At 46.7% G+C, this 15,779-nt stretch overlaps 1 protein-coding gene across 3 annotated transcripts; it reads left to right on the top strand.

Moving 5' to 3' along the window:
* Positions 1–3,975: 3,975 nt before the first annotated feature.
* TM4SF18 (transmembrane 4 L six family member 18) lies at positions 3,976–13,789 on the top strand. 3 transcript variants are annotated; one of them, XM_035134019.3, is made up of 5 exons: positions 3,976–4,452; positions 8,068–8,157; positions 9,587–9,729; positions 11,267–11,447; positions 11,876–13,789. In XM_035134019.3, exons 1-5 carry the CDS (start codon positions 4,276–4,278, stop codon positions 11,888–11,890), a joined length of 606 nt encoding a protein of 201 aa, XP_034989910.3. In that variant the 5' UTR covers positions 3,976–4,275; the 3' UTR covers positions 11,891–13,789. The 3 variants fall into 3 exon arrangements, with proteins under 3 accessions (XP_034989910.3, XP_088525232.1, XP_034989912.3); XM_088669106.1 differs by having other exon boundaries at positions 4,080–4,452; positions 9,666–9,729; positions 11,356–11,447; XM_035134021.3 differs by having other exon boundaries at positions 4,112–4,452; positions 9,671–9,729.
* Positions 13,790–15,779: the final 1,990 nt, after the last annotated feature.

Genomic DNA, 15,779 nt, shown 5'->3' with positions numbered 1-15,779 from the left:
TTTAAAAAGAATTGCAGAGTTGGAAGGGGACCAAGAGGGTCTTCTAGTCCAACCACCTGCAGTGCAGGAATCTCAACTAAAGCATCCATGACAGATGGCCATCCAACCTCTGCTTAAACACCTCCAATGAAGGAGAGCCCACAACCTCCTGCGGGAGACTGTTCCACTGTTGAGATAACTAACAAACTACAACTCCCAGCATTCTTTGAAGAAACCTTTGCAGTTAAGTGGTATAAAACCAACGTACGGTATGTTTGCAGTGTACATGTGTCCCTTTCCTTTCATCTTTCCTCACTGTAAGAAGATATCCTCTTGCACACTTGATTTGCAGCCAGTGCAAAACTTTATAGTCATGACAAAAATCTTTTTGGCTTCCCTATGCGAGCAGAGACTAACATGAAATGATGGCAATGACATAACTCCTAAAATTAAAAAAATTCCTTCCAGTAGCACCTTAGAGACCAACTAAGTTTGTCATAGGTATGAGCTCATACCTATGACAAACTTAGTTGGTCTCTAAGGTGCTACTGGAAGGAATTTTTTTTGACTGCGTCAGACCAACATGGCTACCTACCTGTAACTCCTACTGATGAGTTCTAAATCCTTTCAGGACAAAAGCCTTATGTCTGGCAAATGAACTGCTTTTGATCAAATTTGGTTTCAGTCAGCAGGTAGGTTATTCAACTCTCTTGGCAAGCAATGACAACTAGGAAACTTGTCATTTATGGGAATGTAGCTGTAACTATTGCAACACTAAGAGACAGTTGAGAAACAGGCATGGTGTCATGGGCTTTGAAGAAGCTTGACCTCAGGACGCAAGGGAGAAACGTGCTAAGAGGAAGGCACGCTTGGCAAATCCACACTGTGACCAACTCCTGCCTGGAAACCAATGTCCCCACTGTGGAAGGACGTGTGGATCCAGAATTGGCCTCCACAGTCACTTACGGACCCATTGTTAAAATCGTGTTTATGGAAGACAATCTTACTCGGCTATGATTGCCAAAGAAGAAGAAAGAAGAGCTTTTTGTTAAATGTTTGTTAAATAGCAATCCAACAAAAGGAGAAGACATTTCTTCCGTTTGGCATGCACAAACTATGATTTATTTTTTTTGCCTGTTGAAAGACACCTTGAGCTGTGGAAAAGCAGCACACAAATGGTATGGTCTTCAGACATTGCATACCAAATACAACCCAAACTCCCTTCTTACAACTTCTTTCTGGGGTGGGAGAAACCCTGCTGCAGGCCTACATTTAGAGCCCTGCCAGAGAGTTGTATATAATCCTGTTTGATAAACATAATGTTACCAGCACCCGCATGCAGCCTGAAATCAGTACTCAGGTTTCAAGAAATAAAACTGCATCCCCACTAAGAAAAGGAACTTACTCAGTTAAATGATAGTCCTCCCTCAACTTATTCCTACAGACCTGCATTTAGAACTGCAGTACACTGAATTATGTTGTTTTTAAGGGGGAAAAAGTTCATCCTATATTTCGATACCGGAATTGAAATTGTTCTACGTTTTCGTGAAAATAGGTTAGGAAGAACGTAGAAAGATGCCTTTGTTGCCTAAAGTCGAGCCCAAATGCCACCCCTGCTAGAGCCAATACAAATTCTTCTTGTACTTTTCACACACAATTTCTTGTTTGCACCTATCCTTTCCTCATCAGGGGCGTAGCCAGGATGAAAATCAGGGGGGGCAAGGGGCGGGGAGCAAGGGGCGGGGCCAAGGGGCGGGGGCGGGGCCACATCGGAGCAGCCCGAAATCGGGCTGCTCCGACTCCCTCCTTCCCCTCCGCGATAGGAAGGGACGAGGGGGAGCCAGGATCAGCCCGAAATCGGGCTGCTCCGACTCCCTCCTCCCCCTCCGCGATAGGAAGGGACGAGGGGGAGCCAGGATCAGCCTGAAATCGGGCTGCTCCGACTCCCTCCTCCCCCTCCGCGATAGGAAGGGACGAGGGGGAGCCAGGATCAGCCCGAAATCGGGCTGCTCCGACTCCCTCCTCCCCCTCCGCGATAGGAACGGACGAGGGGGAGCCAGGATCAGCCCGAAATCGGGCTGCTCCGACTCCCTCCTCCCCCTCCGTGATAGGAAGGGACGAGGGGGAGCCAGGATCAGCCCGAAATCAGGCTGCTCCGACTCCCTCCCCCTCCACGATTGGAAGGGACGAGGGGGAGCCAGGATCAGCCCGAAATCGGGCTGCTCCGATCCCCTCCTCCCCCTCTGCAATCGCTGGGGCAGGTGGAGGGAAAGCCCCAGAGCCGCGCAAAGCGGTTGCCTGGCTTTCCCTCCGCCCGCCCCACAGCCAGCCGGCTAGAAGGGAGGTCTCCCTTCTCCCTTGCTGGCTGTGGGGCGGAGGGAGGGAAAGCCAGCCAAACGCTTTGCGCGGCTCTGGTGCTTTCCCGCCGCCCGCCCCACAGCCAGCCAGGGAGAAGGGAGACGGCACCGGGCGGGCAGTGGGGCAGGCTGGCCAGTGGCCCTGCTTCTAGGGGGGGCAATTGCCCCCTCCTGCCCCCCTGCCTACGCCCATGTTCCTCATAATGTCACCTGAAACAGGTTGCCTCACCCTGGTGCATGGAAGACTATTTGTTCACCTAACCTAGTGTTGTCTATTCAGCTTTGAATGACAGGATCTCAGGAAGGGGTACCAAATTGGTCCAAATATAAGCCACCTCCAAATATAGGCTGCACCCCTAAAAACGAGATCTTTTTGAAAGGAAAACATGTACCATAAAGCTTTGGTGCCATCCAGTGCTTTTTTTACAATCTAAAAGGTACATTCAACCTCTAGTCCTGTCCAGAACTCACCAAGCAATGAGTGATACCTGTCGAGAAGGACAGGTGATCCTTTTACAAAAAAAACTTCTGAAGTATCCCAAAGGCCCATGTGGGTCCCAATATCTCATTTTAAATCATGGCTTCTCTACCTAGAAGAACATGATTATAAACCTCACTCAGGTTTTATACAAGCCAGATTTTTTGGGGGTGGGGGGATTGCAGCCTATATTCAGAGCAATACCTGCTTTTAACAGATACACTTATTTGTTCCTATGTGTATCACATATTAAAATACAAAAAAAAACCCACACCTCTTTGAAATGGAGACAAATGCTACTGCAACTGAAATGGGACAATCACTGTGAGTGGGAAGGTGGTCTAATGTTTGGGGATGGGCTAAGACTTATTTTGGGATGCAGAGGCATGTAAACATCAACTCCTTATTCAGGGTTATCACCCAGCTCTCTGGAAACTTTGAGCCAACTTGGAGCCTCATCCTCATAAAGCAGCACCAAGGGAAAGAAGAGAATTGGTTTGGTGGCCTAATCAACTGTACCTCATACAGCGTTGGTGCATCTGGCAGGTTTTCCGGGTGAGCTTGAGGCCCCAAGCTCGGTTAAATGCCAACCCAATTGCATGATGCTATGGAAAACGAAAAGCAGGCAGCCAAGTGGTCCTACCTACATAACCCTGTCCTGTTTTTCTTTTATTTTTGGAGAAACCCTGGCTGGACCCAGCGGCAGAACTAGCCGTGCAGCGGGGGGGGGGGGCGAGCTGCCTGAGGGGGTGATTGGCATGGCGACCAGTGCCCAGGGGGGAATCGATGCGGTGATAGGCATTAAGGGGCAATTGGCGTGGCGATTGGCGCAGCAATTGGCACCCTTTGGGGGTGACTGGTGCGGCGATTGGCACCCATGAGGGTGATTGGCACAGTGAATGGTGTCCAGGGGGGCAGCGTGGCGATCCACCCAGGGGGGGATTTTGTCACACCCCCTTCAAGTTTGACACCCGGGGCGGACCTCCCCCCCCTTCCTATGCCCCTGGCTGGATCTAGACACATCAAATAAAGTGATTCAATTAAAAGCATTGTGAATTTCATAAAGGGAAATCCCACTGGCGAAAGACGGGATTCCACAGCACCACCTGGTGTCACAGCGTTATAATTCATATAAAGTGCTTTTTCTTTACTGAGTCCCCTGTCTTCCGAAGAGTGACTGAGGTTTAAGTCGGAATTCACTTTAGAGGCGAATTTCCTCAGAGGAACACCCTCCCCTCCTTTCAAGGATATGACAAGAACTCCAGCCAGTGGCATTTGCCTATTGTTATACGAACGGCAAAGCTTTTACAGTATTTGCTGGGCACTGAGCTTGTTTGAGAAGAATCATATCCCAGCAACCAGGTTCTTGTCAATGCGAAATGACTCAGTTGAAACAAGAAAGTTGAGACGTTTGACAACTTGGCAGGAAGGACTGGCCACCACCTTCTCTGCCCTTTTGAGATGGGGTTACAAAAGTGTGGCGGCTGCCTCAGTTGCCTGTTAATCCCCCTAGCACTTTGGAGCATTGTTATAAATATCCTGCTCTATTTTCCTGATGGGAAAGCTCTGTATGCTTCCAGCAACAATCTCACCAACTATGTGTGGTATTTTGAAGGAATCTGTTTCTCTGGTATTATGGTAAGTGTGGCTTCTGTTTTCTTTTTCTTCTTCCTTTACAGATCGCTTCTTTAGGGATCCCTGAAACAAGGTGCTAATCTGCTGTGTGATCTTGCAATGTCAGAAGGGGCAGGTGGGGGGTGGGGGGAGAAAAGAGAAGTGGCTTTATTTTAGAGACAGGAAATGTAGTTGGGATCCTGAAACCAAGGGTGACAGTCACCTAAAAGAAAGTGCTTTTTAATACAGTATAGGCTTGTTTGCCAACAACATGCAAAAGCATTTACTACAGAGGAGGGAGGTGGGAAGAAATTTGATTCATTTCACATTTCAAGCTGAATCAATCAAATCTCCATTTCATAGAATAATATGAGAACCGAATTTTGTGATGCATTTGTAAACTAATATTTTTTTTTACAAATATTAGGGGAAAGTGTGCATATGTCAGTGAACATAATGTACAAAATGCATCATATCAGGGGAAATGGCTTGCAAAAAAGTGTATATTATTCAAAGTTACATACCAATTATTATTGGTCTTTAAACAAATTCAAATACAAGAGCCACTTCTCCAGCAGTACATCTAATGTTGTTTGGTCTAGCCATTGACTTTAAACATAATCTTACACATTCAGTGTTCAAGCATATTACTTAATGTATCCCCCCACTGAGAATACTAAGCAGTTCGTATAACAAAGTCTTGATTTGGGCCATTAACATAGTTAAGAAGAAAAGTAGAAGAAGTGTTTGGATTTGATATCCCGCTTTTACCCGAAGGAGTCTCAAAGCGGCTAACATTCTCCGTTCCCTTCCTCCCCCACAACAAACACTCTGCAAGGTGAGTGGGGATGAGAGACTTCAGAGAAGTGTGACTAGCCCAAGGTCACCCAGCAGCTGTATGTGGAGGAGCGGGGATGCGAACCTGGTTCACCAGATTACGAGTCTACTGCTCTTAACTACTACACCACGCTGGTGGTGTAGAAAGGGGCCCACGTTTCTTGGAAGGTGTCTCTATTCATTATGCCTTTATTTGCCCTCCTGTGTCTGCTGAGCATAGCTGTCAAGTTCTCCCTTTTTTAAAGGGAAATTTCCTTACTAGACAGCTACGCTGCTGAGACCCTCAGAAATTGCTGTATCCCATATGTTCAGGGCGAAAATATATTTATTAGTAATAAGTCACATTAAAATGCTGGTAATTTTTATAAGGATTTTAAAAAGCAAAAAAAAAAAAGCACACACACCCTGCAAATGGTGGCAGAAATGTGGAGAATTGAACTTTAAACTGGAGAAAAAATGGAAAACTGAGAAAACCAAACTTGGCAGAGCCTTCCATCCTACTCTAGAGTAATCTAGGCTGTGATCTCAATATGTATGACATGGGCTTGAACCAATGAGAACTGGCAGATGATATGACTATGGTAGCCAGTGTTTGTTGGACTGAATACCAAACAAAGTGCTTCCTTTATTCCTTTATGTATTTCAAAGTGTTTATACCATGCTTTACTATTCTAAATACAAAATCAGAGCAGCTCAGTGTAGAATTACATAAGGCAACCGTGCTTATTGGAAAACACGCCCCTTTGAAATCAGCAGGACTGCCTTCCAAGTAAATAAGACCAGGAGTTAGGTTGTTAACTTAAGTCAGGGGTTCCCAAACTAAGGCCCGGGGGCCGGATGCGGCCCAATCGCCTTCCAAATCTGGCCCGCGGATGGTTCGGGAATCAGCGTGTTTTTACATGAGTAGAATGTGTCCTTTTATTTAAAATGCATCTCTGGGTTATTTGTGGGGCCTGCCTGGTGTTTTTGCATGAGTAGAATGTGTCCTTTTATTTAAAAAGCATCTCTGGGTTATTTGTGGGGTATAGGAATTCGTTCATATATTTTTTTCAAAATATAGTCCGGCCCCCCACAAGGTCTGAGGGACAGTGGGCTGGCCCACGGCTGAAAAAGTTTGCTGCCCCCTGACTTAAGTCAAATGGATTTGTATTCCCCTCAATATAGAGGAGGGGCCATAGATTAATGGAAGTGCATTTTCTATGTGTGCAGAAAATCCCAGTTCCAATCCTCGGCAAGATAGATCTGGGAGATAACCCTGTCTGAAAGCTTTCAGAGCTGCTGCCAAGCAGTGTGCAAGTCTGAGCTAGATAGACCAATAGTCTGGCTCCTTATAAAGCAGCTTCCTAGGTTCCTAGATGGATATTGTAGCAAAATCTACTTTTTCCTTTTAATATATCATACATTACAGATTGGACCTGCTAGACACAACTGGAAGCCAGTGTTTATTTTCCAAAAGGAGAGAGATTTTTTATCTCTAAAATTTTCAGCTGCAAGGGAACTGGCTATGGTTACTCATTTTGGGGGGGAAGGCACTCACTTTAACTTTGTGAAGATTAGATGTTCAGCGCTATCTGATCAAAAATTATTTATAATATAATCTTTACGCAGCCATTTTGGGCATAACTTACCGCTGGTGGCTCATAATATCCCTCTATCTATACCATATTTTTGTGAGCATCACACTGTAGTTCATATGGCTACCAATAGGTGGCCATAGCAACTGCAGCGTGGCAAGACAATGGCAAGCAAGCAAGGGAGCAGCACAGGTGCATAGCTGCCAAGTACCCCGTTTTCCCCGGGAAAACCCTGTATTTTCTTACCGTTTCCCGCTGGTCTCCCGAATGGATTTATATCCTATAAATTCCCCAGAAAGCAGCTCCTGCCAGTGGCCATGTTTCTGGTGCCACTCTGCCCATGTATGGGCACCGGAAACCTGGAAGTGCGTAGAAGCAACTTCCGGTGTCTGGAAGTGCGTAGAAGCAACTTCCGGTGCCGCTCTGCCCATTTCCAAAATGGCCACAGTGCCAGAAGTCGCTTCTACGCATGTCCGGAAGTCGCGTAGAAGCGACTGCTGGTGCCGCGCCGTTGCTGGTCCCAGATTTTTCAATCCAGAACTTGGCAGCTATGCACAGGTGGCAGGAAGTCCAGGTAAGCTGTTGAGGAAGGAGCAACGTTTAATGGAAAGGGGGGGGGCACCTCAGCCATTTGCTAAATATCTCTCTGAAGAGCTTCCCACCCTCCTTTAAACACTGCTCCAATGCTGTTTAATGGAAAGCAGGGATGCTTCAGAGAATACTTGCTCCGTAGTGTCCCCACCTTCCATTAAATGTTGCTGGAGCAGTTTTTTTAAGGAAGGTGGGAAGTGGTTTCACAAATCATTCCCCTAAAATTTGATGAACTGTGTGGGAAGGAAGCTAGGGTTCGATGGGTGGAGAGGAGTGGGGATTTGGTCAGGCATGGGGGAAGTGGTGTAGCAGAGAGATTGGGGGGGGGTCACGAGTGGAGTGAGCAGGGGTGGCAACCTCTAGTCAATATAAAAACACAACAAATCGTAGAGCTTTCCAGAGACACGCGCTACAATTCTAGCTTATAGAGCAGCCATAGGCAAACTCGGCCCTCCAGATGTTTTGAGACTACAGTTCCCATCATCCCTGACCACTGGTCCTGTTAGCTAGGGATGATGGGAGTTGTAGTCACAAAACATCTGGGGGGCCGAGTTTGCCTATGCCTGTTATAGAGTCTATAAGAATGTGACATTATTGGATGCCGTATTCTCTGTGACTTCCACTCCTGCCTTTCCAGATGCTTATGCTGGCAGCACTTTTAATATTCCTGGACCGAGACACCTTCCAAAAATGCTGCCAAAGTGAGAGCTGCACCAGGACCTACAGGGTGTGTATCTTTCTTCCACACATGGCATTTGTTCCGAAAACTTCCTTTGACCCCTTCTGCTCCCATCTCCTTCCTTACTCTGTACCGGAGAGGAAAAGAAAGAGACTACCTCTGATCTCCACAGCTCCTCCTGGGGTGGAAAACAACAACAGGAAGAAGTGCTCCCACTGCTCTCAAATTGACGGAAACCTTTTCCGTTTTTGTTTTCGTACGAGATACTCTGGGATTCCTGCCAATTTCTTCCTACCTCAAACGCTGTGGGGGTGAATCACACGTTGCTTCCAGACAACCTGTTTTATTGAGCATTCATCCTGACTTGTTTGCACAAAGCTTGCTGGGGGATTAGATGGCACTGGCTATTTATTGAGCGTTCACTCTGATCTGCGAGGCTGTGGGTGTGGGGAGGGCAGAGGGAGACGGAGGCAGCAGCCATGCACCCTTTGATCCCAGGACCTTGAGGGTGAGGCTGGGATCGAAGGTGCATGCCGTCCTTCTCATGCTGCCCTCCTCGAGCTGCTTTGTGAAACTGGGATCAGATCCCAGTCTTGCAAAGCAGTACAGGGCTGGCTCAGGGTGGGCAGCATGAGGAGCTGTGCACCCCCCTCCAAAAAATGGGGTTGGGGCAATTGCCCTGGCAGCCCTCCCTCCCCACGCTACACTCCTGCTTAAAGGTAAAGGGACCCCTGACCGTTAGGTCCAGTCGTGACCGACTCTGGGGTTGCAGCGCTCATCTCGCATTATTGGCCGAGGGAGCCGGCATACAGCTTCCAGGTCAGGTGGCGAACCAGAGCAGCACACGGAAACGCCGTTTACCTTCCCGCTGTAGCGGTACCTATTTATCTACTTGCACTTTGACGTGCTTTCAAACTGCTAGGTTGGCAGGAGCTGGGACCAAGCAATGAGAGCTCACCCCATCGCGGGGATTCGAACCGCCGACCTTCTGATCGGCAAGCTCTAGGCTCTGTGGTTTAACCCACAGCGCCACCTGCGTCCCACTCCTGCTTCCCTCCCTCTAAAACCAGCACCCATATTGAGAATGTTGACAGCAAATCCAACTGAGAGGCTATCAGCGTAACTCCCCCCCCCCCAGCAAACTTCGTTCAGACAATGTCTTCTTTCTTGCAGCTTGCTTCTGTTGGTAGTGATAGCATTCCTCCACCACTTCCAACAAGGTAGAAGTGTATTCTTATAACAGATTATGCTATTTTGAGACATTGCCTGCCAGCAACATTCATTCTAATCTGTGCTAAAGATTATTGCTATTTCTCTCCCCCCCCCCCCGCCCCCTGCTCTTTAAGTTGCGGAACACTTTCTATGCTGAGTTAATCTAAGTATCGGGTAGAAAAAACACACACACTTTTATCAGGAAACTGAAGCGATGGAATTCCTTCACTGTCATAAAGATAACACTGTGCTCTCTTTAATGCAGCGTTTCATTTCAGTTGTGCTTGCCCTGCTAGGCATCGCTTTCTCTGGATACAGCCTGATCATATCTACTTTGGGTTTAGTGCAGGGCCCATACTGCAGAACCGCAGCTGGCTGGGAGTATGCCTTCAAAGACACTGCAGGCTGGTAAGAAAGAAAGAAAGAAAGAAAGAAAGAAAGAAAGAAAGAAAGAAAGAAAGAAAGAAAGAAAGAAAGAAAGATTGCTGTCTCTAGGGGCAGCTTTGAACCAGCCCCCAAAACACACCCATCTTTTGAAATATAGAGTCAAATGTGCATATATCAGTAAAAGTAACATGGGAAAATGTCTTCTACTAGGGCAAATTGCTTGCAAAAACGTGTATCTTAGTAGAAATTTGCAGTAAAATGCTGGAGCCTTTGCACGAGTTGTAGGGGCCTGCAGTTAGGATCCAGGTTAGTTTTCAGTATGTCCCATGGAGTTTGATGGAACGAGGTGAAGACAATCTGAAAAGGCAAAACCTGCTTCTCGTTCAGTGCATGTGGGGGTTTAGCCTGTGTGCTAATGGTGCCCTTAGTGCATGCCTGCATGTCTTCCCATAGAAATGAATGGCTGCTATCTGGTCACATGGGGAGAAACTGTGCTTTGAGGCAACATTACAGTGGGGACGGGATGCGGGTGGGGCTGTGTCTAAACCACTGAGCCTAGGGCTTGGTGATCAGAAGGTCGGCGGTTTGAATCCCTGCAACAGGGTGAGCTCCTGTTGCTCGGTCCCAGCTCCTGCCAACCTAGCAGTTTGAAAGCATGTCAAGTGCAAGTAGATAAATCGGTACCGCTACAGCGGAAAGGTAAACGGCATTTCCGTGTGCTGCTCTGGTTCACGAGAAGCGGCTTTGTCATGCTGGCCACTTGACCTGGAAGCTGTACGCCGGCTCCCTCAGCCAATAATATGAGTTGAGCACCGCAACCCCAGAGTCGGTCACGACTGGACCTAATGGTCAGGGGTCCTTTACCTTCACAGTGGGGACACCTCTGACCTTGGTAGCTCCTCCACAGAGCCAGCGTAAGACATCTGGCTGCCTGAGGCAAAGGAGAAGATGGTACCTACCTCCCTTCCCATTCCATGGACAAAAGCTGATGGTTGAATCCTACTTCAACACCAGCGATGGGATAATGACTTCCAATGCACCTGAGATCAGCAGGGTAGTTTGAGGAGGGTAGGCCAAGCCTGTAGCATGCATAGCTCTGATCTCCAACAGAACGGATTGACAAGAGGGCAGCCACCTTAGGCAATTGCCCACATTCTGCTTAATGGTAGGGCTGGCCCAGACCACCTGATATTGATGTAGAAACTCTGATGGGGAGGAACACCCCTCACTTCTCTAGACAGCAGCTCCAGAAATGCAGGGGACAAAGGCAGCATTTTTCACAGGAGCCATATTTGGGAGAGGAACTGAGGCAGAAGAAAGCAGTATTGTCACCATGGCTAGTTCATGGAGCTAGAAGCATGGTTAGATTTAGAAAAGGATGCCTGGCTCAGTTTCTTTCTTTGAAATAGCCTCAGAGATGGATGGAGAAGATGGGGGGTCATGTGGCTATAGCTCTGAATGGGGACTGAAACTTCCCCTGCCTGCCAAACTCGACAGACCTTGAGGTAAATCTACAATAATAGCCTCTAACTTCTTTATGCTGCTGTTTCTCTGATAGCTACCTCACGGATCATGCCTCCTGGTCCGAATGCTCCGAACCTGCCTATGTAGTGGAGTGGAACATCATTTTGTTTTCTATTCTGATAGCTCTTAGCGGCCTCCAAATGTTGATCTGCTTTCTGAAAGTGATTGCGGAGCTGAAACGGATACTTTGTGGGACCTATTCTGTTTTTGTTCAGGTAAGAGAATCATTCCAGAAGCTGCTTTAAAAAACAAACAAACAAACTAACAAACAAACAAAAACAAACAAACCTGTTCTTACAGTCATAGCTCTATGGCTAAAAGCCCTTCTATGAGTTCCACCCAGTGCTTCCTTTTCTAGAAAAACAGGTGTCGGTACTCACCATGAAGTTGTTACATTAAGTGCCACACTTTTTGACAAAAAAATAGAGGTGCCAGTACACTAGGTAACTCTTGAGTACGCCCTGAAAAAAGCACTGGTTGCACTATGCATTTCTGCCCTGGAACATTTGGGTATAGACGGGTAAGTATGGTAAATGAATAAATAATGCTTGACTGCGAAGCTGCATAGCATACAAGTGAAAACTTCCAAGTTCTGGTTTAACTTGTAAGTTAAAATTTGACCTCTTTCTGTTCTTTCCCACAGCCTCCACTGATCTAACATTCCTGAGAAAAGAAGCACAGATGCTAGCATGTCATCATGTCTCTGATCACACCTTTTGACTTGCTTGATAACGGCTTGGAATGCTCCTTCTGTTTTGCTGCATTTCTTTTTTATACGCGCACACACACATTTCCATGCCTTAATTATTATTTTTATTCATTTTCAAAATATTGATACATGAAATTATCAATTAATAACAACACAAACAAAAGAAAAGAACCCCAAATAAGGAAAAAAACCCACCCAGACAGCAACAATACTGTTTGCTCAAAGTACATTTTTTCCCTTTTCCGCCGTGATAAACTCATTACTTTAAAAAAGCGACGCAAACCTGTAGTGAACGCACTCAGAAATCTATGGATTGTATAATGTCACATTCTACAACCAGATTCATTTAGACACTTGCCCTTGAAGAAATCTGTATGAAACAAACTAAATATTTATATGTTACATAGGGTTCAACTCCCTATTTCCCCAGCATACCCAGGTGTGCAATGTTTGGCTTATCCACATGTTCTTGCTCTCTGTTTTCATCCCTTCCTCCTCCTTTTCTAATCTGTTTACCTTTCAAGCCCCCCCCCCCTTTGTATTTGCATATACAAGTGGACTTTCGGTCAGGCAACAGAAAGTACAAGTGTGCTGTGCTCTTGGAGTGAAATATCAGCTTAACTTGAGGGACATTTGCTGAAATAACTGAAGAGGAAGCACAACAGAATATTTACATGGCAACTCCATCAGATTGGCCTTATATGTGACTTATATATGGATCCAAGTCAGCAGAGAGTGATAGACTGAGAGAGAGCGAGAAAGAGAGAGCTGCAAAAGGGTGCCAAAGATACAATGTACAGGAAACTTTCTGAGAAATCATGTCCTGTTGAGGTTATGTTCACTTTGGGCTGCATCAAATTGACTGCATCTCGCTCAGCCAGCCCATTGGCATAGGGCTCGATTTCTCCTGGGTAGTCAAACTGGTTTGCTATTTTGCTGGAGAACTGGTGGATAGCTCAGTCAGTAGAGTGCAAGACACTTATTCTCAGTGTTGTGGGTTCGAGCCCCCCATTGGGCAAAAGATTCCTGCATTGGACGAGATGAGCCTTGTGGTTCTGTCCAACTCTACAATTCTAAGGAGTGGCTCTTTTTAAAGAAAAAAATTGTTGCAGGTGCGAAGGCTTTAACAAAAAGCAGAGGAGAGGGAGGCTGCTGCAGTGGGATGGTGGTGGTGGGGAGAATAAGCCTCCCACCCCCTCACAAATTCTGCATAGTAAGTAGGGGCATTTGCTCACATTCCACAGATCATTTCACTGCATGCAATGCTCTTTTCTCAAGTTATACTCACACAGCCCTCTAAATTGAGCTAGATATTTTCTCTGCTGACTGATCTCTTGTCATTCCCTCAACTTGTTGCCCTATGGAGGCGACGCCTATCATTAGTTTTAAGTGGCAGAGTGAAGTGGAGCACCTGCTTAATTGACCAGTCGCTTTATCGTTAGGATTCCCAGCTCTGAAACCGTACATTAGCAATTACTTGGGGAGGCGGGGAGAAGCAAGGTCACATTTCCAATTTGTGTCCGAGAAGCAAAAACAAAAGAAACAAAAAGACTTTCAGAATTTCACAGCCTCTATTTCGTGAATGGCCCCTTTGTGCCATGCTTCAAGGGCTGGGGGTTGGGGAGGGACAGGAAGGGGGGAAACACCAATTTTTGTTCAGGCATTAGCTTGGGTAAGCACGGAAGAGACATCTCAACAGCAACAGTGAAAAAATTATTTGACTGTAATGACAGACTTCGGAGAGTTATTTACAGAAGATAACTGAGTGCACAGCCATATTTTAAAACTTAAGCCACTGTTATTTCAAGATTCAGGTTATGAAATAAAGCAATGCAGTGTGTGGCTTTATTCAGTCTGTATCTTATCTGTCTTTACCCCCTATATTTCACACATTTTCCTCTCCCTAGAAATGGGATTGGTACTGAAAGTGAACTGAGAGCAAAATTGGATGAAATTGCTAAAGGAACCAAATATCTAACTGGAATAAAGCAAATACAAAAAGCAGAAGAAGCTAAATAAGAAAAACCAGACACTAATATATGCATAAAGGAAGTGGCTTAGCTAAGGTTGAAGCAGAACTTTTGACCATATGTATTCTTGGCATCCGTCTGCCTTCAGAGATAATGGAGTGTCACCGGGTTTGAGGTCAAACTGCTGGAGAATCATAGTGCCTGGGGGCGTCAGGACCCTAATCTTGACATGCCCTGCCTGTAGGGAATTTTCATTCTAATAATGAACCTACACGCATTAGTCATAGGCTAAGTTTTACAAACTACTGTAACGAAAACTCAATACCGTAATAGCAACCCTACTGTGTAAACTTGATTCTGGGATTAATTGCGTATCCTCCTTTTTGTTTCCTGCACAATGGCTTGTAAAATTTAATAAGACTTTTATTAATTGCATTTCAGTGGATGTAAATGAACTTAATGAAGCAATTAAGCACAATTTTTTTTGTCAAATTAGAGAAGGAAAAAGCACATGTTCTTACATTGCAGGAAACACATATTAATAGTGCCTTTAAACGTGGTTTTTTAAAATAGAAAAACCAGATTAAGCCAACTGTATTGTTCCACGGTCAATTCTAAAACAAAAGATGAAGCCATATATCAGAATAAGACATCACATGAAGTTCAAGATGTTCTGCGAGCTAATTTAGGCAGATGCTCTTTTTGAAAAGGGCGTTTTATGCAGTCAACAGGATCAGTATGTCCCCAATGAAAATACTGTATGCCTTTCATAGGCATCTGTCACAGTGGCCGGAGTGGACTACTTCAGAGTAACGACGCTACGCAGCTCTGCATTTTATTCTTTTATTGGTGCTGCGTATTTACAGTGCTCAAGTCATTGCTATTTACACGGAGCGATGTTGTCAGTCGGTTTCAGAACCTCCTAATGGCTTTTGGCGCGTCTTTCTCCAACACAAAAGCTTTGGCAGACCCATCCTCTTGCCCCTCCTCTTCCTGCGTAATTCTGGAGTTGGGGGGATGGGTCTTCCCCCCTTACTTGCCCCTTCCTGTCCCACCTGGGACCCTGGCTCCTCTACCTTGCCTGAGCCTCGGACACGACTTCCTGCTTCCCCACTGGAATCGGAACTCTCCCTGCTTTCCCCTTTGCTCGGGGACGGGCTTGAACTCAGGAGGGGAGGGACTTCGCGATATCCCCTGTCCCTCACATCCACCCCCCTCCCAAGCTCTCCTTCACCCCTCCCCAGGCCCCCCCCATGTGTCGGTGACGACTGGAAGCCTAAAAACTCGGTGCTCTCCGAGCCCGTTGGTGTGAACACCTCCCCCCAGTCCTGCGAGCCCCCCCCTTCCGCCTGGGAGGACGGGAATCCCAAAAAGTCCGTGGCGTCAGAGCTGGTGGGGGTAAAAATGTTTTGCCAATCTGCTCCTTCCTCTGACTGGGTGGATCTTGGCGACACCCATACCTCATCCTCTGGTTCCTCAAACTCCGCTTCCCAGCGCCATGGTGAGCTGTTCTCCCGTGCCTCCTCCTCCTCCCCCTCCCTTTCCATGTGCCAGGGCTTGGGTCTGTGGGGAAAGAGGGCGTGAAATTCTTCCACCAAGAATTCCTCCTGTATCTGAGTGGCGGGAACCCATTCATTCTGGGACGGTGGAGCATCCTCCCATGCCATGAGGTACTCCAGGCCCCCCACCCCCCACCTTGAATCCAGGATGGCCGTGGCCTCATTGAGTTGCTCCCTGCTTTCCCTCTCCCCCCCTCCCTCGGGGGTTTGTTCGCTGTCTCTGAGCCTGCTGCTTTCCCTGTACGGCGACAGCAGCGATCTATGAAACACTGGATGCACCCTCATGTCCTCTGGCAGTGCCAGCCTGTA

The sequence above is a fragment of the Zootoca vivipara genome, chromosome 5 (assembly GCF_965207765.1).
Source record: "Zootoca vivipara chromosome 5, rZooViv2.hap1.1, whole genome shotgun sequence".
NCBI lineage: Eukaryota > Metazoa > Chordata > Lepidosauria > Squamata > Lacertidae > Zootoca > Zootoca vivipara.
The sequence above is the reverse complement of the archived record's forward strand: the minus strand, read 5'-3'. Positions and strand labels throughout refer to the sequence as shown.

Bases quoted from the DNA above. Each gene is read 5' to 3' on its own strand.
- TM4SF18 (XM_035134019.3), top strand. From the start codon at position 4,276: ATGGGGTTACAAAAGTGTGGCGGCTGCCTCAGTTGCCTGTTAATCCCC. The intron at 8,158-9,586 runs GTGTGTATCTTT...TCTTTAATGCAG, and splicing joins GCTGCACCAGGACCTACAGG to CGTTTCATTTCAGTTGTGCT. The intron at 9,730-11,266 runs GTAAGAAAGAAA...TTTCTCTGATAG, and splicing joins TTCAAAGACACTGCAGGCTG to CTACCTCACGGATCATGCCT.